This window comes from Bombina bombina, chromosome 10 (genome assembly GCF_027579735.1).
Source record: "Bombina bombina isolate aBomBom1 chromosome 10, aBomBom1.pri, whole genome shotgun sequence".
Classification (NCBI taxonomy): Eukaryota; Metazoa; Chordata; class Amphibia; order Anura; family Bombinatoridae; genus Bombina; species Bombina bombina.
Genome location: NC_069508.1, coordinates 201,111,044 through 201,137,696, shown reverse-complemented (window position 1 = coordinate 201,137,696; position 26,653 = coordinate 201,111,044). Strand labels below are relative to the sequence as shown.

Below are 26,653 nucleotides of genomic sequence, written 5' to 3'. Positions count from 1 at the left end.
TGTTTAAATTGTTTACAAGTAGCTCCTTTACCCCTATTTTGGCATTTGAAATAGCTGATTTAGCCTGTGGTATCCCAACCTATACTGAAAGTTTCTATACTGGACTATATTCTATTGAATAGCCTAAGTAAACACAGCCAGCAGAAGAGATTACACTCTCACTGGAGGGCATGATAGTTAAGTAATAAAATGATAATTTTCCATTGTTTTCTCTAAGTATTGAGCTTTGGTTTTCCAGACAAATATAAGATAAAGAAGCAAGTCTGTGTACATAAAGTGATAACATTATGAGATCTGATATCACCTGAAGCTCAACCCATTGTAATAAGCTGTGGTTTAAAAGCACAAAACCAGCTACTTCATATACACAAATAAACCCGAAAATGCAATTTCTCATAAATGTTATACTCTGCAGCTGGTATAACAAGTCACTGAAAATACATTCATATAAAAACTATTTTACAGTGCACTGTCCCTTTAAACTAACATTACTATTTTAAATAAATGAAACGAAAAATAAAAAAACCTAACATTACAAAATTAGAAAATCCTAACACTACGAATAATTTTTTTTTTAACATTACAAAAAATAAAAAAAATCTAAGATTACAAAAAGTAATAAACAAAATTATCCAAAATAATAAAAATTACACCTAACCTAATAGCCCTATAAAAACCAACCCCCCCCCCCGAAATAAAAACACCCACTATCCTAACAATCAACCTCCAATAGCCCTTAAAAGGGCCTTTTGTAGGGCATTGCCTTAAATTAAACAGCTATTTTACCTAAAAATTACAAAGTCTTCCTAACAGTAACCCCCCCCCCACCCAACCAACCCCCCAAAATAAAAAAAAAACTAAGTCTAAAAAAAAAGCTAAGCTACCCATTGCCACTAAAGGGGCATTTGTATGGGCATTGCCCTTAAAGGGCATTCAGCTCTTTTACTGCCCATCCCTAATCTTAACAAAAAAACACCCCATTGGCTGCTGACTCAGCTTCTGCTTATTTCAAACAGTCATAAAGTGCACTGTTGAAATGGAGAGGGCATCACAGCCCTCCTGCCAGGACCAGTCACCTGCTATCATAAAGCCGGCTAAGTAAACCTGTAAATTACCAGCCATCTTGCTCACTTATACCCTTTGCCCGGCCCATGTCAAGAACTGAGCAGGTCCTACTCGTTCCTGCCAAGAGCCTTCCAGAGTGAATAACTGGAATGATGGAAGATATAGGGTTGTATTTTGGCAAGAACAAGAATAATATACTACATGAAGTTTTCTCTATTTTCCCCTATATACAATACTGCACCATTTTTCTCATTTCAGTGGCTTATTCTGAGCAATTCATCTAAACTTTTTTTAATTAATTTATTGTTTAAAGATTAAACACATATATTCTCTACTTATGACAAGTTTTATGAGCTTTAAAAATTATGTTTAATTCTTTAAAAATATTTTGGACTAAATGAAGCACATAATTTTTTTTATTTAATAAAGAATGTTGCTTTTGGCTTTTGAAATTAAACGTGGTTGCTAATAACTTCAGTGCACACATAGTTTTTAACTCCCTAGAATAATTTGATAAATACATAATGAACAAGTACAATATTAATCAAAGATGCCTTATTTTGAGAAGGTAAGCCAACACTTTCATATTTTCATATGGTTGTCAGAATTCCCATAATTTGATTAAAGCGGCTGAAAAAAACATATGTAAAATTGGGTAGTGAGAGATAACTGATATGGAAATTTTAGACATCTGCTACAAAGCTGACTCTGTGGATGAATAGATTTTTGTTGTTTTTTAAGATCATAAAACAATTCCTCCCTATTTCCATGCTGCTAATCTTTTGGCTTCAGATAATACACACAGTAAGCATTTTTATTGAAGATCAGTAAAATGATTAATGAACAGAAAAATTGTCTTTTGTGCAGATTTAACTCAGGGACTAGGCATAAAGGTTTTACTCAAATCTGCAAGATCAAGTAGCATCACGGTTATGTAACAACTCAAGATTACACCGAACGCTAAAATGTTTGTTTTTTACATTACAAAAAGCTTGTTTTAGCAATTTAATGGAACTTTCTATTGCAAAATGACATAGAGCTTACTGGGGATCACAATCTATTGGCTAATACTTTTTCAGCTCTTTTTCAGGTCTAACTGGGAGTTTTCAATTTGACTTGATCACAAATGTGTTTTCAGATCCTTGTTAAAAGCCCTATTTTTACTATGGGACGAAAATTTCTCTGTGATCAAATCCATTTTCAAGTCACTTTTCAACACCTTTTCAAAGACAGTTTTGACTTTTTCAAATTGGACACCTCGAGGCACTTGATAAACCCTTGATAGGGTATTTTGGACATTTTTACAACTATTTCAAGACTATGGGGCCGAATTATCAAGCTCCGCATAGAGCTTGATGCCCCTGGTGCTGAATTATTAAGCTCGCCGGAAACAGCAGTTATGAAGCAGCGGTCTAAAGACCGCTGCTTCATAACTGGTCCGTCTGCTCTAAAGCTACGGAGATCGATCCACCTGATCCTATACAATCGGACTGATTGACACCCCCTGCTAGCGGCCAATCTGCTTGTGCAATGATAAATTTATAGATGTGCGGCTAACATGATGCACTACATCGTATCATGTCCACTCGCACTTTCTTAAATTGGCCCCTATTTGTAAACAGTCAATTATCTTTCACATTTGCAAAACACTCTGAAATGGCCACAGGAGACATTGTAGTGATTTACTACCATACATTGTATTAATTAATGAAAGCTCTATTTATCACTTTGTGACCAGGTTTTATAGGGGTCGTGCCTTCATACAATCATGGTCTCCAAACACAGTCACAATAGTGCATTTCAAAGTTCTTGCACCTAAATTATTGAACTTATGGTCATGAAGGTGCGTTCCAGTTTAGGAGCTTAATAATGTAAAAGCAAGCACTTTAGAACACACTGTCATGACTGTGTTTGGAGCTAGAGTGCATGAAGGTGTGTCCCCTATAAAAATGGGTCACTAAGGCACAAACTCATTGGAAGCTGTTCTAGGCAGATACAATGTTGCAAGGGAGTGGCATCATGCTTTACAGTTTCGGTTCTTTTAATATCCAGTATAAAAAGATATTATAAGTCCTTTCAATAGAAATCCGTAGTCGCCATCTTATTTTAAGATCACACCAAAACGGAAATGGGACTTAAACAGTTATAAAAATATTGAGAAAAACAACAATTGTGCCTTTGTATATGCTGGGGTCTGATGTGAATATTGAAGTATGCCCATCATGCCAAGAAACATATGGCATTCATATAGTTTATGAGTGTTGAGGATGGATTTTTATTACAATAGGTTAATGTCACACATGTAAATAAATATTTCCTATGCACAGTGAACAAAAGGGTTACTTAAATAGACCATTGCTGTAAACTTAAGAGGTGTGAATCAGATATTGTATCAGTCAGTTTATATTTCAAAAACAGGTAAACACATAAAGTCCTTATCGGGAGCTTTTCTGTTGAAAAAGCATTTTTGGTTGCAGGCTTTTAACAAACAAACCAATTTTGCATTGTGATGACCCAAGAAAGATCATTTTGGGTGGAATGCAAAAATCCATTTTGTGTCCAAATCACCAATAGATTGTGATAAACTTATAGGTGTTTAACTCCTGCAAAAGTGTTAAATAAGCACATAGGTAAAGTTCCACTCCAGAGTCACAAGCTTGATGTAATTAGTGATTGGTAGGTCATGGTTCACAGGCCCTATTCTGCTTGAGAGTGGCAATACTTGGATCTCTGGCACTGGACTTTACCTTTGTTTTTAACCCCTTTACTGGAGAATACAACATTGGGCCAGATTACAAGTTGAGTGCAGTTTATAACACATTTTGTGCTCGGTTCTGGCACAAAAAATGTCATGCGATTGGGTGTTTCAAGGTGTTTAACCATAGCATTTTTTAAGCATGCTACCTATATAACATGCTCTATACTGTTAATGAAAAATGCAGAGTGCAAGTAGCATTTTCATTTTTTCTTTAATTAAAATTCACACTTAAAATTTATGCTACTTTAAAACACCATTCTAACTACTATTGCTTGCTTTTGTGCATTCAACTACGCCTTAACTGCTTTAGAAATAAATGAGTTAAATTGAGACTTAACAGATAAGGGACAAAAGGATTAATAATAAAAGGTTTGATGTGCTGTGGAAGAGATTTAAGGATGAGGTATATATCAAAGGGCTGGGGGAAGAGAAAGGGCCAAGGGCACGTGGCTGTATGTTTAAGTCTAATATGTAATAACTTTTATATGAAAATAAACATGGAAACTTAATAACAAAGAAGTAAACAAACACGTGCAATGTATGCTTGATTTGCAATCAGTTATCTAGCGTCAGTAATACAAAAATGAGTTTGCATTAGAATATTCCTTAACGAAAAACACAGCTTAACAAATGACAACAATACAGGGAGTGCAGAATTATTAGGCAAATGAGTATTTTGACCACATCATCCTCTTTATGCATGTTGTCTTACTCCAAGCTGTATAGGCTCGAAAGCCTAATACCAATTAAGCATATTAGGTGATGTGCATCTCTGTAATGAGAAGGGGTGTGGTCTAATGACATCAACACCCTATATCAGGTGTGCATAATTATTAGGCAACTTCCTTTCCTTTGACAAAATGGGTCAAAAGAAGGACTTGACAGGCTCAGAAAAGTCAAAAATAGTGAGATATCTTGCAGAGGGATGCAGCACTTTTAAAATTGCAAAGCTTCTGAAGCGTGATCATCGAACAATCAAGCGTTTCATTCAAAATAGTCAACAGGGTCGCAAGAAGCGTGTGGAAAAACCAAGGCGCAAAATAACTGCCCATGAACTGAGAAAAGTCAAGCGTGCAGCTGCCAAGATGCCACTTGCCACCAGTTTGGCCATATTTCAGAGCTGCAACATCACTGGAGTGCCCAAAAGCACAAGGTGTGCAATACTCAGAGACATGGCCAAGGTAAGAAAGGCTGAAAGACGACCACCACTGAACAAGACACACAAGCTGAAACGTCAAGACTGGGCCAAGAAATATCTCAGGACTGATTTTTCTAAGGTTTTATGGACTGATGAAATGAGAGTGAGTCTTGATGGGCCAGATGGATGGGCCCGTGGCTGGATTGGTAAAGGGCAGAGAGCTCCAGTCCGACTCAGACGCCAGCAAGGTGGAGGTGGAGTACTGGTTTGGGCTGGTATCATCAAAGATGAGCTTGTGGGGCCTTTTCGGGTTGGGGATGGAGTCAAGCTCAACTCCCAGTCCTACTGCCAGTTTCTGGAAGACACCTTCTTCAAGCAGTGGTACAGGAAGAAGTCTGCATCCTTCAAGAAAAACATGATTTTCATGCAGGACAATGCTCCATCACACGCGTCCAAGTACTCTATAGCGTGACTGGCAAGAAAGGGTATAAAAGAAGAAAATCTAATGACATGGCCTCCTTGTTCACCTGATCTGAACCCCATTGAGAACCTGTGGTCCATCATCAAATGTGAGATTTACAAGGAGGGAAAACAGAACACCTCTCTGAACAGTGTCTGGGAGGCTGTGGTTGCTGCTGCACGCAATGTTGATGGTGAACAGATCAAAACACTGACAGAATCCATGGATGGCAGGCTTTTGAGTGTCCTTGCAAAGAAAGGTGGCTATATTGGTCACTGATTTGTTTTTGTTTTGTTTTTGAATGTCAGAAATGTATATTTGTGAATGTTGAGATGTTATATTGGTTTCACTGGTAAAAATAAATAATTGAAATGGGTATATATTTGTTTTTTGTTAAGTTGCCTAATAATTATGCACAGTAATAGTCACCTGCACACACAGATATCCCCCTAAAATAGCTAAAACTAAAAACAAACTAAAAACTACTTCCAAAAATATTCAGCTTTGATATTAATGAGTTTTTTGGGTTCATTGAGAACATGGTTGTTCAATAATAAAATTAATCCTCAAAAATACAACTTGCCTAATAATTCTGCACTCCCTGTATGAGGAGCTAAAACAAGAAAGCCAAATAAAACCACATAAAAAGAATAAAGAAACAACTCTAATATTAAAATCACAAAGATCAATGGGCAAAATCAGTGCAATCACAGGATATCTAATAACTAAGGCATATTAATAGGTATTTTAGAAGCTCATAAATGACACAGTGTTTCATCAAGTATCTCACATTTACTAAGGGACAAATTACAAGTATTTTGGTACAATATATATTTATACCTATTATATATACATGATTATATATAGGTAGAGATATATACAGATATATATAGGAATACCTATAAATACATAGAACACATTCTGCTATGTGCAGAACATTGGAATGGTAAACATTTACAGTACAGTACATATTGCATAAATATGCTTTTACATGTTTTCATCTACCTAACTGCAAAGGGCTCCAATGCACATATATACATGTCTATATATGTGTACATATGTATTTATGTGTTTATATGTTTGTATATGTCTGTTAATTCATATATACACATAAATATACATACACACATACAGATTAGGGATGGGCGAATGTGTAAATTTTCGAATTTCGAATGTAGAACGAATGTTATTACCGAAATTCGAATTCTAAATCCGAATGTCGACAAGAACGAATATTCTTAAAAATTCGAAAATCAAATGTTATTTACAGTTTTCGAATGTTACTTTCGAATTCGAATGTTTCTAATTATATCGAATGTCCACATTCGAAATTTCGAATTTAACATTCTATTTAACAAATACTATTCAGAAGTTCAATAGTTCATGTGGTAGGGCGGGAATCTAGTAAATTGATACATAATAGATACAAATATATCATTTCGAATGTTTCCATATAGAATATTGCATAATTCGAATATTACATTTAAAGAAAGCATTAGAAATACTATTACAAACATATAAATTCGAATTTTTCGAATTCGAATATTGCATAATTCAAATATTACATTTAAAGAAAAAGCATTAGAAATACTATTACAATCTAAATTCGAATTTTTCAAATTCGAATACACGTATTGCATAATTCGAATATTACATTTAAAGAAAAAGCATTAGAAATACTCTAAATTCGAATTTTTTTAATTCAAATACACGTATTGCATAATTCGAATATTACATTTAAAGAAAAAGCATTAGAAATACTATTACAATCTAAATTCGAATTTTTCGAAAATAATATTTTCGAATGTAATCATAAAATTCGAAACCGAACATTCGAAAATCGAATGTTAGAATGTTATGTAAACATTCAAAATTAGATTCTAACGAACGAATGTGTTAAAATTCGTGCCATTTTTCGAATGTTGCGAAACATTCGCCCATCCCTAATACAGATACATACACACATACAGATACATCTTTAGACATGTGTATGTCTGTATATGCCTCAACTACTGCAAGTCTATACTCTCTGGTCTCCCTAGCTGCCGCATAGCTCCTTTACAATCCATCATGAATGCCTCTGCCAGGATCATCTTCCTCACACGTCACTCTTCATCTGCTTCATCTCTACCCTCTCTGGTCTCCCTAGCTGCCGCCTAGCTCCTTTATAATCCATAATGAATGCCTCTGCCAGGCTCATCTTCCTCACACGTCACTCTTCATCTCCACCCTCTCTGGTCTCCCTAGCTGCTGTCTAGCTCCTTTACATACCTAATGAACCCCTCTGCCAGGCTCATCTTCCTCACACGTCGCTCTTCATCTCTACCCTTTCTGGTCTCCCTAGCTGCTGTCTAGCTCCTTTATAATCCATAATGAATTTCTCTGCCAGGCTCATCTTCCTCACACGTCGCTCTTCATCTCCACCCTCTCTGGTCTCCCTAGCTGCTGTCTAGCTCCTTTACATACCTAATGAACCCCTCTGCCAGGCTCATCTTCCTCACACGTCGCTCTTCATCTGCTTCATCTCTACCCTCTCTGGTCTCCCTAGCTGCCGCCTAGCTCCTTTACAATCCATAATGAATGCCTCTGCCAGGCTCATCTTCCTCACACGTCGCTCTTCATCTGCTTCATCTCTACCCTCTCTGGTCTCCCTAGCTGCTGTCTAGCTCCTTTACAATGCATAATGAATTTCTCTGCCAGGCTCATCTTCCTCACACGTCACTCTTCATCTCCACCCTCAGTGGTCTACCTAGCTGCTGTCTAGCTCCTTTACAATCCATAATGAATTTCTCTGCCAGGCTCATCTTCCTTGCATGTCGCTCTTCATCTGCCGCACCTCTCTGCCAATCCCTTCACTGGCTTCCTCTTGCCTCCAGGATTAAACACAAAATTCTCACTCTGACACACAAAGCCCTCAATTGCACTGCTCCCCCCTACATCTCAGAACTTGTCTCCAGATACTCTTCCTCCCGTCCCCTTCACTCCGCTCATGATCTCCTACTCTCCTCCTCTCTTGTTACCTCCTCACATTGCCGTTTACAAGATTTCTCAAGACTGGCTCCCATCTTATGGAACTCTCTGCCTCGCTCCACAAGAATCTCCCCTAGTTTTTTTTTTTTTTTACGAAATAATTTTTTTATTGAGAAAAAGGTAACACATTCCATGACAATTATGGTATATATATAAATGTAACAGGACAATTCTTATTATACAAAGAATACAGTAACGTCATGGCAGACCATTCTCTTCACACAGGTCCACCATTTCATGCTTAATGTTTTATGTTATTGTCATATTATAATTCGTCAAGGACACAAAAAAGAAACATCACCTCAGATAGAGCAGTCTAAAGAAATAAACATTAAAAGATGCTATACTTTTCCTCTTGTTTGCAAATTTTTCATAATTAGATATTAGAAAGAAAGTAGAGAAGAATAGGAAAAAGTAGAAAGAAGAATAGAAGGGAATCTCCCAGTTAAGGAAGGGGGAAATAAAAGGTTGAGAGCCCGTGTCACTAGTGGGTATCCGCACTCTCTGTTGTATCCTCCATTACCTGAATGCTACGTCTGTTTCTCATTCGTTGAGTATCTATCCAAACTATCCAGTCCTCCCATATCTGGAGAAACTCTGTTCTGGTGTTAAGTAGGGTAGAAGAAATGTCTGCCATTTGATAATAATATTTAAGTTTATTTATTATGATATTAAAACTAGGTACTGAAGACTTCCAGAACCTTGCTATTGAGGTCTTGACAGCTGTGCAGACCATTCCTACTAACTTTGATTTAGCTTTGGTAAGACCCTCAATCGGGAAATGCAGCAAAGCCTGTTCTCTATTCAGTGTAATTTGTCTATTTAATATGTCAGATAGGAGGTTATTGGTTTGTAACCAAATTTTCTGCGCCTCCACACAAGACCACCACATATGTGTGTAAGACCCAACCTCTCCGCATCCTCTATAGCAGGACCTAGGGGTTTTGTCTGTCCACTGTATTCTGCTGGGATGTAGGTACCACCTATACGCTACTTTAATGTAATTTTCTTTTAGATTGGCACTAATAGAACACGCCTGTCCTTTTTGTAGGATTTCAACCCATTCTGGAGGCTCTTTTACAAACTGTCCTTCCCCTTCCCATTTTACCATAAAATGTAGTTTGTCTGCTGTGCTATTGTTATTTAATAGGTTATATAAAATCGATATAGCTCCTTTAGTTCTAGTTGCAGATATGCATATCTTTTCAAAGGGGGAGTGTGCTGAGTGTGAAGGTGGTCTACCTATTTCCTTAGTTCTAGATTTCAGTTGCATATAGTGGAGCCAGGAGCCCGGCAATATCGGTTGGATAGAATTATATTCCTCAAATGATATGAGTGTGGAGTTCTTCATAATATCAGCTATTCGGTATAGTCCTTTGTTAGCCCATATGTTGCTTACTGCTTTTGGAACCTGAACAAATGGCAAATTTAACGGTGTTGCTAAAGAGCTAGCTGTATGTAGTTTGTATTTTCCCTGTAGTGTGTCCCATATTCTAATAGAGTGTGCTATGGAGAGGTAATTGGACCAATTCGATGGTCTATCTCGTTTAGGTGTCCACAAAATCTGATAGATTGGGTATAATTGTAACATGTCACTTTCTAATTTTACCCACTTTATGTCGTTCCCTCCAGTATTCCAGAGTGAAGTTTGTGCTAGTCTGGCAGCCCAAAAGTACTTTTGTAGATCTGGTACTCCCAGACCTCCTCGGTCTTTACCGTGGAGCAATGTTTTCTTATTGATTCTAGCCTTTTTATTAACCCAAACAAATCTTAACATGTTTCTCTGCATATCCAGTAAATCCTCTTGGGGAACAGTAATAGGCAATGCCCTGAAGAGATAGAGCAGCTTTGGCAATATTATCATTTTTGTGATTACTATTTTACCATAAAAAGATACTTTGTAAGTAGACCAAGTTTTCATTTCTTTTTTAAGATGTATAAACATTTTTTTATAGTTTAGTTTAAATATGTTTTCTAGGTTATTTGATATGGCAATGCCTAAGTATGTGATATTAGAGGAGGCCCATTTAAAGTCAAAGTTGATCTCAAGAAGTTTTTTTGTTGCTTCTGGGAGGTGGGTTTCTAGTGCTTCACATTTGTCATTGTTTATTTTGTATCCAGATAATCTCCCGAAATCTGATAATAATTTGTAGAGCGGGGGCAGGGATAACATAGGTTTAGTGATAGTTAATATCACATCATCAGCGAATAATGCGAGTTTGTGTACTGTGTCGCCTATTTGAATGCCTTTGATGTCATTCTGATTTCTAATAGTCGCTGCTAACGGTTCTATACAGAGGGCGAAAAGTAACGGGGACAGGGGGCACCCTTGTCTTGTCCCATTTCGGATCCTGATTGATTTGGATTGATAACCTGATAGTCTGATAAAAGCTGACGGGGTCGTATACAATGTCTGAATTGCCTTCAAGAAATTTCCCTTAATCCCAAACTGCTGCAAAGTGAGGAACATATAGTCCCAAAAGATCCTATCGAACGCCTTCTCTGCATCCAATGATAGGAACAGAGAAGGCGCTCTTTTTTTATTTGCGTAATCAATTAAGTCGATTATCTTTCTAACATTGTCAGGCGCCTCCCTCCCTCTTATAAATCCTACCTGATCAGGGTTAACTAAGCTAGTCAGCAGTGGGTTTAACCTATTGGCTAGTATTTTAGTAAAAAGCTTGAGATCTAAATTTATTAATGATATAGGCCTATAATTTTTACAATGGAATTTGTCCCTACCTGGTTTAGGCACTACACAAATTCTCGCTGATAGGAGCTCTGGTGGAACAAAACCTCCTTGGAGTATGTGGTTAAAGGATTCAACTAAATGTGGAACTAGATCTATCGAAAACTTCTTATAGAACCCCCCCGAATACCCATCTGGGCCTGGGGCTTTGTTAGTTTTAATTTGTTTTATTGCTATTATGACTTCCCTAGAAGAGATTGGGGCGTCTAATTGACCCGCGCGCTCCTCATCTAGTTGGGGAATATTGCTTTCTGTTAGAAATGTCTTGATCTGTGTGACCCTGTTTTTAGATTTATCGACCGGTAGATTATATAAGGATTGATAAAAATCAGCGAAGGCATTAGCTATTTGTGGAGGATCGTTAATAAGGTGACCGTCTGGGGTTTGCAATTGGGGAACAGAGGAAATACGCGTTATATTCCTAATTTTCCTAGCTAGCATTCGGTCGGGTTTATTAGCGTATATAAAATATTGTGCTTCAATTATTCTCAGGGATGATAAGGCCTCCTCATTCAATATAGTGTCTATTTCAGCTTTTTTAGCTATGATTGCTCTAGCTCCGGCTTCTGTTCTGCTATGTATGTGGGTCATCTGGAGTTTATCCAATTCTAGTTTTTTTTGCCGAAGGGCCTCTTTTCTTTTATTGATTATGAGGGTCTTCTCCCTAATAAGTATGCCTCTAAGGTATGATTTAAAAGCCCCCCATGCATATAGCGGGTTTTCCGTTGAATTTTTGTTTATTTGCCAGTATTCCTTGATGGATTTGATTAATTTTTGGGAAATAACTTCATCTTTTAGTAAGTGCATGTCTAGTGTCCAATTTCTTTGTCTTGAGGGGTCAAAGAACCCCCCTAGGGAAATCTCAACAATGGAGTGATCTGACCATGATGTTTGGGATATATTTGTATTTATTAGTAAAGGGCATAGAATCTGGCTAATAAAGATATAATCAATCCTAGAGTATGATTGATGTGCGGCTGAGTAATAGGTAAAACCTTTCATTGAACGATTACAGATACGCCACACATCTATCAAGTTATGATCTAAAATTAAGTCGCTTAAGATTTTGGAGGAGGATTTATTTGGTGGAGGGGATCTATCGAGTTGGTCATTTATTGTAAGGTTAAAATCCCCCCCAAGAACAATCTTGTATTTCTTCCAAGTGGTTAATATTTTACTGATCTTCGCTATAAACCTCCCCTGGTCTTCATTTGGAGCATAAATGTTACCTAATATTATTGGGCTCCCCTGAATTTTCCCTTTTAAAATGAGAAATCTCCCTCCCGGGTCTCTGATAACTTCTTCCTCTTGAAAGCTTAGATTGTCTCTTATTAAGATAGAAACCCCCCCTTTCTTTTTAGCACCTACTGCATGGTATTGAGTTGGGAAGGCTGCATCCCAATATTTTGGGGTGGTTACCTTAGTAAAGTGTGTTTCTTGTAGCATAATTACCTGTGCATTTAAGGACTTGTACTCTGCTATAGCTTTTTTCCTCTTTATATGTGAGTGAAGACCCCTCACATTGTGTGATATTATTTTAAAGGCCATATTGGATGTATATGTTGATATATGTGTGGATTTATGAGATATAGCGTACTTAACTGTATTCCTCTGCTAGTGCCGATTTTGTTCTTACCCATATTAGAATGGATCCCAACCTTTGTGAGTCTGTCAGGGGTCTCAGGCCGAGATAACCCACCAGTGACCATGGGAGAGGAGAAACGGAAAGAGAAAAGAAAAGAATTAAAAGTGAAGATAGGAAAAAAGACAATAAATCGTATCTGTAAGTGATACATAACCAACATTAATCTAATGTCGTACTCTCGCACCGGGGGTGCACAACCCTATATAATGCATTCATGTAATTAACTAACTAAACAAGCAAATCTTAATCTGAGCAATTCGGTAGATATAACCTGAATCAAAACATTTTAATGACCTAGTATTCAAATAACAGTGGTAAAATGATTTAGCTCCCCTCCCTAATAGATGTGGAGCCTCATTATTGTAACAGAAGTCTTTGCTAATTTAGCCGCTATTATATTCATAGCTGTACTAAATACCTCTATGTAGCTGTAACTAACCAACGGGTTAGTGGATTCTCACTTTTTCTCTTAACAATTTTAAAGACAACCTTAACTTTGAATTACACTTCAATATTTCTTCGAGTCGCTAATATCCTAAAAGGCATAGCTTAGATATAACAGCATAAATCTTCCCTCAATCTGATGTATCCCATCAGGGGGGAGTTTTACAAGCGATGATCAGCCGAGTTCTCTAATCTTATTTAACCTGGATCTACATCTTCGGTTAGCTGAGATCGTTTTCTTGGAGTTTGTGGTCTTATTTCTTTATCCCAGATTGGCTGTGTTCTTTTCTTGGGGGCTCTTTGAGGTAACGGTAAGGCCGTCTCTTCCATTGGTATTTTCATTTGCTTCATCATTTTGATACCTTCCTCTAAGTTAATGCAGGAGTATGAAGTGTTATGATATGTACAGATAAGTCGAAAGGGGAATGACCACCTGTACTTCAATTTAGCTTTCTGCAAGGCTTCGACAACTGGCTTAAGATCTCTACGTTTCTTTAAGGTGGTTGGTGAGAGATCCGAATAGAACTGTAGCTTATGTCCTTCAAATTCGAACTGTGGACTCTTCCTTGAGGCCTGTACTACTTTTTCTTTAGTCAGGAAGTAGTGAAATTTGATTATGACATCTCTTGATGCATTAGGATTTTGAGGCCTATTTAAGGCTCTATGAGCTCTGTCCATCAGCAAAAAATCTTCCTCTATGTCAGGTAACAGTTTTCTGAAGATAGTAGGTAGCACTTCTTGAAGGTTATCAAAAGTTTCTGGGAGATTACGAACCCTAATATTAGATCTCCGAGACCTATTCTCTAAGTCTTCAATTTGGGATTCCAACGTTGAGATCTGTTTTTCTTGTTCCGTCATAATGGAGTGAACTTCCGTCAGATCATCTATCACTTCATCTACTTTATCCTCTATTACTGAGGTCCTATTGCCAATGCTCAGTATGTCTGACTTCAGTTCTGCTATTGCTGATCTCAACTCCTTCTGAAATACCTCTCTTATTTGCCCTACCAGGGTAGTAGAGGGGATACCTATCTGATCTGTTGAGGTGTCGTCAGACATATTATCCTGATCTACAGCTGAGGACATGGCCGCCTGATTTAAGGCTTTTCGATTCTTTTTAGCTTGGGCCCTTGATAAGCAGTCTTTGACTGTTTGGTGTTTTCCTTCCATAATTTTACTAATTCTGGCTCCGGGACAATTCTCCACAATCTATATAGTATGCTTAATTTAGGTAGTGTTTTATTGATATCACCACTGTCAAACGAGCATGTGTTAATAGTTTAGGTCTATTGTAGATGCTCTCTATTTTTCTTGCTTGTGGTATTTACTTGTAAGCTCACATTGTGCACCCCCCCTGATAGGAGCAGCTTATTCAACAATCATTTTTTCTAGACTATTGGCCAGGAGAAGCAACAGGGTACTCTCTTTCCAGAACACTTTTCCTCTTTTGTACCTTAATCTCTAAGCTACTGTTGCTATGGGAGATCAAGAAAGGGCTCATGCTCTAGACAAATAGTTATATGAGAGTATAGTTGCAAAAGGGAAATAAATCAATCACATCATAACATTACACACCTGTGATTCATCTAATGTATACCCCAAAAAGGAGAGAAATGTTTGCATCATCACCTTTACACTTAGCAATCTGCCTCTTAACTCGGGGAACAGGGATACGACACCAGGGAAGGGAAAAAGGGAAGTGGAAGTGACCAGCCCAGACTAGCTGGGCCGGAAAGGAAGAGCCTTGAGGTGTTGTTGCTTTAATAGGTAAACATTCAGGTTACAGCTTTAGACTGATATTTATGGTAATAACCTGTGGAAAGTAAATGGTTAGGAGAACAATTAAAGCAATGAAGCAGGTCAGTACTTAACCTGTAATCATACCCTCTCATGTACTTATTTTGTGGTTGCAACACAAATATAATAGTGGGGGTAGAGAACCTAGAAAAGAAAAGTGCAGGTTAAACCAAATATATATAGCTTTAAAAAAAAAAAAAAAAAAAAAAAAAAAAAAAAAGGACACTACACCCTAGACACAGAGTCAGGGACAACCTAAGCTGGCGCAGCAGCCTTATCCTTTGTTATACTGTGTAGTAATATAGTTCCAGTCTCCAGGCTATTCAAGCTAGTTAGGTATATTTGATAAAGTTTATGTCCCAAATCCGGGTTCCCTTAGAAGTAGAGGTAATCTCCGCTGTGGTTGATGTATATGACAGTTCAGGGTATGGTGACACTGCCCCTTTTAGGGGACACTTCGTCCCTAGCCAAATTCAGAAGAAGTCCCCAGATAGAATCTCCCCTAGTTTTAAAAGTTTCAAGTGCTCCCTGAAGACTCTACTATTCAGGGACGCTTACAACCTACACTAACCTTCCTATCTCCACTGCTATCCCCTTAAACCCCATAGCATGTAAGCCTATGAGCCCAGCTGTTTGTAGTTCACCTTCATAAGAGCTGACTACAACAGAGCAACTCTCGGCAGGACCCTCTCTCCCCATTTGATCCCTGTAATCATTTTTTATATACCACCCAGGTTCATAGCGCTGCAGAACCTGTTGGCACTCTACAAATACCTGATAATAATAATAATAAATGTATGTATCTCTATGATAAAGCCCTATGGATGCCTTTTTTTTTTTTTTCCTAACACCTGAGACCTCATATGTTTGAGCCTTTACAACTTTTGTGTGCAATTTGTTTTTTTAATAATTTTTATTAGATGGTGTTATTATGAGTGTAACTGTACTTTGTAATGTATTTTTTATGTGTTTTGTAAAACTTTTATGTTTCGCAAAACAGTTAACCATAGCTCTGAAGTTGCAGTTATCATTGTAGAGTAAATCGCAATTGCGCTCAGCGATCACATTTCATTTACTTTCAACCCGTAATAGGAGTGATAAGCCCGAAGTCCGCAAACACCTTTGATAAACCTTTGCACTCCAGTTGTAAACTGGCCCTAAGTAAATTCACACTGCTGTCATCTTAATAAATGATTCTCCAATGTAATAACATGTAAAAAAATTAATCAAATAAATAAATGTTTCTTTAAAATGCTCTTCTTTAGAGGTTATTGTATACTCCTACTAATGTTTCTATTATAACATTTTAAAAAATAATTTAAAAAAATGCTCTTCTCAATGCGTTTCACTGTAAAAACACATTCTCCATATAAGAGGATTCTGACCTTAGGTGAGTGGAAAAATCACAGTTTTCTAAGTTAAATTACAGTAAAAGAAGATAAAATAAATAATGAAAATACATAAAATTTTGTTTTCACAGAGCATTATTAAGAATTTTTATTGGGAAATCAGTTTTGAGTTTCATATTTAATGTTTCTTTTGTCAGTTTAAAAATAAAATACTAATAAGTTGTCTTTTTAGTGCATGAAATAAAAAATGAGAATTAAATACTATGTTATAGATATGAGACCATATGCACAGTCTTTAAGGGTCTTTGTCTTTGATAAGCCTTACCTTGCAGAAACTCCAGTTGCTTTCCATGTTAAAAAGTCTGGGAGATCGAAGAAGAATCCTGATTTATCCCAGCATTCTTGTTTCAAATTCTTAAAATAAAATAAAAAAAAAATAATTAATACTACATACCTACAAGCTCCAGCTATAAAAAACCCACTGTCTAAATGCTGTGTATTAATTATTTTCACACACATTTAGCAAATAATTAAATAAATTACAATGAATGTATAGTCTAATAAATAATACAAAAAGTATTGTAGATTATCATGGTTATATAAATGTGACATTTTTTTGGCTTGTCAATATTTCCCACAATATTGAATAAATGATCAAAATTAAATGAAACTGGGAATCAACCTCCAGAGAAGACTCCTTTTTATCAAAAGAAAAATATTTTTTTCTTTGTGTGTTATGGCAAAAAAGAAGTATATATTTTCTTCAGCTAGTGTCATTATTTTGTTTATTTTGCTTCCCAAATTAATGTCTTTTCCCAGGGTTTTTAAATTCAAAACTGTTCCAATCCATAAAAAAATAGGATAATCCACTTTATGGACTTCTCAAGTGAATCAGAACTTTTGAAACCTTTTATGACTTTAAACGTTTTAATCACGTGTATCTCTATGTGACAGTAGCCAATCACAGACACATGTATGTATATGAGATGAGAACACCTGCACGTGATTAGTAGGAGCAAGTATGCAGATAAAAGGACTATACACACTCCATCAAGCTGTTATTCAATCAGCTGTCCTTTATGTTTGTTTGTTTGTTTGCATTAGCTCTTTACAGACAATGAGCTACATTTATCAAGCAGCTCTCGATCCCCCGCATTTTAGGCTCACTTAGAGAAAGCCCGAACCACCAGATTACTCAAGACCACTGCTACTTTTAACCTCTTTAAAGTGTGGCAGTTTGCAATAATACCAATCGGATATGGATAATTGACAGCCCCCTCTTGTGCGCAACTGGCCGCGCGCAAACAGGGGGTGCTAATAAGCGGATTGTGCAATGTTAAATGTGGGCAGTGTACTACTGCCCGCTCACTGCAAGGCTTGGTAAACGAGATTCATGACAACGAACCTTGTCTGCCCGCCCAATGATAAATGAAGTCCAAAGGCTTCTGTCAGAGTCCAAAAACTAAACAAACGACGTATCCCAGTGTATTAGATGTACGGAAACTGTAAAGTCTGATAAATAATTAATATGATTTCATCTTATCTGTTCAAAGTAGATCTATATATGCTTAGGAGCATGCACGTGCTTAAGCACTATATGGCACTAGTGCTCATATAATATTATTGCAAACAGTACACTATATAGGCTCCTGGTCTGAGCTACTTTATCATGTAACACATTTATGGAGTATTGCTGGACTCTGCTAACTTGTTTTAAATCATACAGTGTATGGCTTTTTACTTATCTAGTTTAAGCTGCTATATCATTTACTCATTTCAGTGGATTCACTTATTTATACTGCATCTTTTTATATGGATTGGAAAAGCTTTGAAATAGAATTGTTAGTGCAGTATTTTACACTGTAAATGTATGGTTTATATTACTATTAAAACTCTCAGGAAAGCCTGTATCTTTTAAATAATTTAAACTAAAAGAATGGCATGCTTAAAGGGACATGTTACTGAATTATTTAAATAAATCTACTTCATTAGTACAGTCTGGTATTGCACAAATGCTGTCAGGTAACCACAATAGGGTTTAACACAGTTAAACACAGTTAAACACCACCCAGGAGGAATCATAATACAATTGCCTCTCCTAAGCAGGGCGTGGCATGTTAGCCAATCAAAAGCAGCATAAGCATATAGATATAAATCACCAGATGAGTTCCAACAAGCCTGTTTAATACTATGCAAAGGTTCAAGGGACAGTAAAATCCTTGAGATTTTAATACAAACTGCTCAGTTATGTTTATTAAAAACACTTTGCAATATAGGCTCATTATTTATTTTGCCCTCTTTTCATGCAATTTAACTCTGGAAAATTAAAGATATTTTTCATTCTTAAAGCTGGAAATTCACAATATGCTGACTTTGCAAGGCTATCCCTATAAAATATCTGTCCCTAATTAGCTTTAGTTTATAACAACTGCAAAACAATGTACTTTATACTAACTTTGTTAGAGTAGCTAGCCTTGTTCTCTGCAGACTAAAGCCCAGATTGGCAAATGGTAGGTAGAGTTTGGCTATTGACAAACAATTGCAGTAAAAAGGATGTTATTTTGTTTTACAACATTAAGACATGGCTGATATTATTCTATACCAACACAACAGAAATGTCTTGTAATTACAAGCTGTTTACTGTCCCTTTAAATACATAAAATTGCTTGCAAATATTTGAGCATTATTAAAATGCTCTAACACATGAAATCCTTTTTATTGCACAAACATACCCCTGTGAGCCAATCCGAAAACTAAGACATAACTTTTCATATTATGCAAGAAATTAACCAAATTAATGTTATTTGTGAAAAAAATAGGTACATTAAAATTAGGAACATTAATGAAACATTAGCCTAATTACAAGAAACTATAGCATAAATGGAAAACATACAAGTTCCTAGAAAGATCTTTAGACCGCTGCTTCATAACTTCTGAAGGCTCGCCGGAAACACGGGGCATCAAGCTCCGTACGGAGCTTGATAAATATGCCCCTATAAGTCTAGCAAAAACGGATCATAAACTATTTATTTGCCTATATTTATCTGTCTTGAGAAGATGGGTTGTGAAATTGACCCCATAGAATTATTGAATAGAAAATTACTTTTTTTCTATTCAATAATTTTATATCTCTTTCTGTAAATATATATATAAATATATAGATAGATGATAGATAGAAAGATATAAAATAAAGATAATATATAATATATAAAATAAAGATTATTATTGTATTTTTACCAGCCTCTTAAGGATAAAACCAAAATCCAGGTATCAGCATGGACAAGCAGTAGTCAGAATGCTTTTATACATGCTAGTATATGTGTTATCTTTCTTTTTCTTTCTTTTTTATGGGAGGAAAGCCGGGATGGGCTGACAGCTTTTACATTTACAAATGATGGAGCTAGTGTCAAGTACTTAAATCTTTATATATTAGTTCACATTAGCTGGAAGGGAGATAGCAAGACATTATCAGTGCTATACAGAACAATCCGTCTTTTTTCTCTTTGTCAAACAAAATAATTATTTATGTAGGATGGAGGAGAGCCCGATAATAAATCATAACATAAAGAACTTAACAATGGAGCTTACTGAGTATTTAAGATAATCTGGTGCAACTAAACTATTTAAGTTCTATCCATCTGAAAATATACAATAATTAGTTATAAGCCCACATCTCTGTTTCATGACCAACAGTGGTATCAGCTAAAAGGGAGTTTAGGACTTGGAAGCAGAAAGAGACATAAAAGCACTGCACAAAAAGACAATTCATTTTGACACTAATATATCAAATGACTACACTCACAAGAAGCATCAGTTTTTTTTAAATGGTTTCAGAGTATAAAACATTTAAAGATTTTGGGCCAGATTACTACGAGTGGAGCGCAAAAGTTTGTGTTAGAGTGATTAGGGGTTTATCGCAGGTCTTGTGCTCATCGGACTTACCGCTGGTATTACGAGTTGAAAGTAAACGCAATCGCTTGAGTGCAATTGCGATTTACACTAGGATGATTACCGCGTCCCCAGAGCTCTGGTTAACTGTTTCGCAAAACAAAAAAGTTTCACAAAAAGCATCAAAAATACATTACAAAGTACAGTTACACTCATAATAACACCATCTGATAAAAATTATGTATATTGTACCAAAAAAAAAATCAGATATACGTAGAAATATGTATTTATGAATACATAGAACATATTCTGATTTGTCAAGAACATTGGAATGTGAGGTTAGCGCACATAAGAATATGCAATTGGGTTTGCACACGAGTAGTATTTTTTCAACTTTTTTCTCTCCATTAACTTCTATGGGGGAATATGTGAACGCACACGTGATATTCTAACTTCAGCTTTTTGCGTTCATCGGGTAAGCATGTAGGCAAAAACAATTTACCTTCAACTCATAATATAAGCGCAACCCGACAGGCACAAAAAGCTAAACTTCTAGCGCAGTTACCACTCGAGCGGGAGCGTTAATTAATGCTCCACTTGTAATCTTGCCCAAAGTCACAAGACCTAAACCTTTACTTTATGCAATAGTGTCGAATATATGGGGCTTCATTGCTGCATTCAATATTTGTACTGATTAAATAATAATAATAATAATAATAATAAAAAAAGAAAACAAAAGAGAGACAGTGGGGCAGATTTATTATGATGCTGGCAGACATGATTCGCTGTAGCGTATCAAGTCTGCCCGACATAGCTAAATGCCGACAGCATACGCTGTAGTGAAATGCTTGTACAATCGGCCGCTAGCAGCGGATGTTAATCATCCCGATCGTATCCAATCGGGATGATTGCTGTCCGCCGCTTTAAAGTGGCGGATAAGTTAAGGAGCAGCGGTCCTTAACTTTTCTCCGTTGTGAGGAAAGATTACTTTCAGAAATGATCAGCTCAGATGTGAGGAAAGATTACTTTCAGAAATGAACAGCTCAGATGTGAGGAAAGATTACTTTCAGAAATGATCAGCTCAGATGTGAGGAAAGATTACTTTCAGAAATGAACAGCTCAGATGTGAGGAAATATCAGTTTCAGAAATGATCAGCTCAGATGTGAGGAAAGATTACTTTCAGAAATGATCAGCTCAGATGTGAGGAAAGATTACTTTCAGAAATGATCAGCTCAGATGTGAGGAAAGATTACTTTCAGAAATGATCAGCTCAGATGTGAGGAAAGATTACTTTCAGAAATGATCAGCTCAGATGTGAGGAAAGATTACTTTCAGAAATGATCAGCTCAGATGTGAGGAAAGATTACTTTCAGAAATGAACAGCTCAGATGTGAGGAAATATCAGTTTCAGAAATGATCAGCTCAGATGTCTTCATTCAGTTTCAACATTGAGGAAAAAAAGTTTTATAGAAGAAAAAATAAAAAAGTGAGCAGCTAACTACATAACCACTTGTGGTTTCAAATAAATCCCTAACCAACTGACATTCCTACTTATACCACATTCATGATCATCCTGCAGAGTTGGAAAATCCATATCCCTTAACCTAACCAATGTGTTTTTGCAATGATGATTTGTGCTAAAATAAATGGGAAATCACTTAAAAAGCACAACAATAAAATGAATGGTAATATAAATAAAAAAATGTATTTTAAAAGAAAGCAGTAGAATTGCATAATCAAAAAGTGCACAATAAAAATACAACGGAATAGCACTTACTCTGAATTCTAAATGAGCAGCAGCTTTTTTCTAACATTGAAAATGTCCTTTAATTTACAAGTCGCCCTGTATCATGTGACAGCTGTCAGCCAATCACAGACTCATATACGTATACACTGAACTCTTGCACATGCTTAGTAGGAGGTAGTGCCTCATAAAGTGTGTGTATAAATAATATGCACAAATTGATAGTGGAAGTAAATTGTAAAGTCTTGCAATACTGCCAGCTCTGTCTGATTCCGGGAAGTTTAATTTTATCTTTAGTGTCCCTTTAAAAGTTGTGATTTCTGAACATGTCTGTTTATACTCTAACAAATGTGAAAAATAACTACATTTTTTATTATATATTGCATTAGTCTGAAAATTATAAATGAGCAGCCCCTTTAAAGGACCAGTAAATGAATTAGATTTGCATAATCAACAAATGAATGATGAAAAAACAATGCAATGGCACTTAGGGGGAGATGCATCAAGAAGCGGATGCGGCTCGCCAGAAAGATAAGTTAAGAAGCAGCGGTAGGATACGATAGGGATGACTCACACCCTCTGCTAGTGGCCAATTGGTCGTGAATGTGCAGGGGGTGGAATTGCACAAGCATTTCACCAGAAATGCTTGTGCAATGTTAAATGCTGATAGCGTATCATGTCCGCCAGACATTGGTAAATGGGCCCCCTATTCTGAACTTCAAATGAGGAGTAGATATTTTTCTGAAAAATTTAAAAGTTATGTCTATTTTCACTCCTCCTGTATCATGTGACAGCCATCAGCCAATCACAAATGCTTATATGTATATTCTGTGAATTCTTGCACATGCTCAGTAGAAGCTGGTGACTCAAAAAGTGTAAATATTTAAAGACGTTTAAAATTGCTGCTCCATCTGAATCATTAAAGTTTAATTAAAGTGTAATTTTGTCTTGAGTGTCCCTTTAATGCAAAATGAACAAACAAATATATACAACAAAAAATGTTATTGATTTGTTCATGTGATGAAAATCCTAATCTGAAGGCAGGAAAGTTTTTCTGCTGTAGAGAAGGGCTTCAAAAAATTGACATTTACACTATGCAATTGGGAAAGGCTTTGAAAGTTAAAATATACATTGTTATTTATATACACGATTTATCAATGTCATTCTCAGTTGACTGACTGAGATGTCAGTTACTAAGTACGTAAGCTTCCCTTGGCCAGTCCTAACTTCATTAAAAAAATAAAATACAATATATACAATAAATACATTGGGGCCTAGTTATCAATCCGTCAACCTCAAATACGCTGGAAATCCGTAGCGTATTTGTGGCGAGGCTGATTCGCCTTAGTTATCAAAGGCTAGAGACCGGCAAAAGTAGAATTTTGTGATGTAAGCTTCGATCCGCCGGACTCAGTCCGACACAGATCGATGCTTACGTCACTCCAGATGTTCCGCACATAAGTTCGGCACAATCTGACTACTTTTGCTAGTTATCAAAAAACTAGCAGGTACGCTCGGCACTTTTACGGCCCAGCGTACCTGGTTTTCAATCCGCCGCCCTAAAGGCGGCGGATCCCATAGGAATCAATGGGAGTCTGACCATAGCGAAAGTACAAGGTCGCTGCTGACAGACATCCCATTGATTCCTATGGGAGATGTCTACACCTAACACCCTAACATGTACCCGAGTCTAAACACCCCTAATCTGCCCCCTACACCGCCGCAACTAAATAAAGTTATTACCCCCTAAACCGCCGCTCCCGGAGCCCACCGCAAGCTACTCTATACATATTAACCCCTAAACCGCCGCTCCCTGACCCCGCCGCAACTGTACAGAAACAAATCTTGCCTCAGCCCTACAGTAAAGGAAAAGATTGTACAGCAAATGCTGATGCCTATCTTGGATTATGGGGACATAGTATATGCACCTGCTCCGCAAACTCACCTTAATAAACTAAATACGTTATATAACTCGCTCTGCCGCTTTGTGCTACAATGTAACTACAGGACCCACCATTGTGACATGCTAAAAGAACTAAACTGGCTGTCGCTGGAATCCAGACGCACCCTCCATCTTTCCTGCCTTGTCTTTAAGAGCCTTTCTGGGAAGCTCCCACCCTACCTGAGCAGAATGCTCTCCCCTGCTATTCCCACCTCCTATAACCTCCAATTCAATAACAGCACATTATTTAGCTTGCCTCAATACAAAAAGAAAGCAGCTTGATCCTCCTTTTCCTACAGAGCGCCACTATTATGGAATGACCTCCCTCACACTTTAAAAACTTCCCCAAGCCTAAAATCCTTTAAGAGATCCCTCTATACATATCTCAAAACAGAATGCTCCTGTCATGGTTGATTAAATATTTCATACCTGCTCTGTTAAATGTTTGCATATAATGTGTATTTTTATTATTGTTTTTGTATTTTATTGTACCCTATTGTATCAATGCAATGTTTTGTGATCCCAGGACATACTTGAAAACGAGAGAAATCTCAATGTATCCTTCCTGGTAAAATATTTTATAAATAAATAAATAAATAAATAAATAATAAATGTATTAACCCCTAAACCACCGCTCCCGGACCCTGCCGCAACCTATATTAAATTTATTAACCCCTAATCTGCCCCCCCTACACCGTCGCCACCTATAATACATTTATTAACCCCTATCCTGCCCCCCACTACACCGCCGCCACTGTAATAAAATGATTAACCCCTAAACCTAAGTCTAACACTAACCCTAACACCCCCCTAACTTAAATAGTAATTAAATAAATCTAAATAATATTTCTATTACTAAATTAATCCTATTTAAAACTAAATACTTACCTATAAAATAAACTCTAATATAGCTACAATATAAATAATAATTATATTGTAACTATGTTAGGATTTATTTTTATTTTACAGGTAATTTTCAATTTATTTTAACTAGGTACAATAGCTATTAAATAGTTATTAACTATTTAATAGCTACCTAGCTAAAATAAAGAGAAATTTACCTGTAAAATAAAAACTAAAATAAGTTACAATTACACCTAACACTACACTATCATTAAATAAATTATTCCTATTTAAAACTAAATACTTACCTGTAAAATAAAACCTAAGATAGCTACAATGTAATTAATAATTACATTGTAGCTATTTTAGGATTTATATTTATTTTACAGGCAACTTTGTATTTATTTTAGCTAGTTAGAATAGTTATTAAATAGTTATTAACTATTTAATAACTACCTAGCTAAAATAAATACAAAATTACCTGTAAAATAAATCCTAACCTAAGTTACAATTAAACCTAACACTACACTATCATTAAATAAATGAAATAAATTAAATACAAATAACTACAATTAAATACAATTACATAAACTAACTAAAGTAAAAAAAAATAAAAAAAGCTAAGTTACAAAAAATAAAAAAATAGGTTACAAACATTTAAAAAATATTACAACAATTTTAAGCTAATTACACCTAATCTAAGCCCCCTAATAAAATAACAAAGCCCCCCAAAATAAAAAAAATTCCCTACCCTATTCTACATTAAAAAAGTTCAAAGCTCTTTTACCTTACCAGCCCTTAAAAGGGCCTTTTGTGGGGCATGCCCCAAAGAATTCAGCTCTTTTGCCTGTAAAAGAAAAATACAACCCCCCCAACATTAAAACCCACCACCCACATACCCCTAATCTAACCCAAACCCCCCTTAAAATAACCTAACACTAATCCCCTGAAGATCATCCTACCTTTAGTCGTCTTCACTCAGCCGAGCCACCGATGGAACTGAAGAGGATATCTGGAGCGGCAGAAGTGATCCTCCAAGGGGCGCTGAAGAAATCTTCCATCCGATGAAGTGATCCTCCAGGCGGTGCTGAAGAAGTCTTCTATCTGGGCGATGTCATCTTCCAAGCGGCGCTGAAGAAGTCTTCTATCCGGACGATGTCATCTTCCAAGCGGGGTCTTCAATCTTTAATCTTCATCCCGCCGACGCGAAACATCCTTCTTTCCCGACGGACTACCGACAAATGAAGGCTCCTTTAAGGGACGTCATCCAAGATGGCGTCCCTTCAATTCCGATTGGCTGATAGGATTCTATCAGCCAATCGGAATTAAGGTAGGAAAAATCTGATTGGCTGATTGAATCAGCCAATCAGATTGAGCTCGCATTCTATTGGCTGATCGGATCAGCCAATAGAATGCAAGCTCAATCTGATTGGCTGATTGGATCAGCCTATCGGATTGAACTTCAACCTGATTGGCTGATTCAATTAGCCAATCAGATTTTTCCTACCTTAATTCCGATTGGCTGATAGAATCCTACCAGCCAATCGGAATTGAAGGGACGCCATCTTGGATGACGTCCCTTAAAAGAGCCTTCATTCGTCGGTAGTCCGTCGGGAAAGAAGGATGTTCCGCGTCGGCGGGATGAAGATTGAAGATCGAAGACCCCGCTTGGAAGATGACATCGCCCGGATAGAAGACTTCTTCAGCGCCGCCTGGAAGATGACATCGCCCGGATAGAAGACTTCTTCAGCGCCGCCTGGAGGATCACTTCATCGGATGGAAGATTTCTTCAGCGCCCCT

The 26,653-nt window shown here is 36.8% G+C and overlaps 1 protein-coding gene across 1 annotated transcript in view; it reads right to left on the bottom strand.

The window, feature by feature from the left end:
• The window catches only part of FGGY (FGGY carbohydrate kinase domain containing), a 665,661-nt gene that overhangs the window by 529,269 nt on the left and 109,739 nt on the right, over window positions 1–26,653 (bottom strand). Inside the window, exon 5 of the mRNA XM_053693628.1 lies at window positions 16,761–16,849. Within this exon, the coding sequence (XP_053549603.1) occupies window positions 16,761–16,849 (89 nt within the window). The remainder of the gene's footprint in view (window positions 1–16,760; window positions 16,850–26,653) is intronic.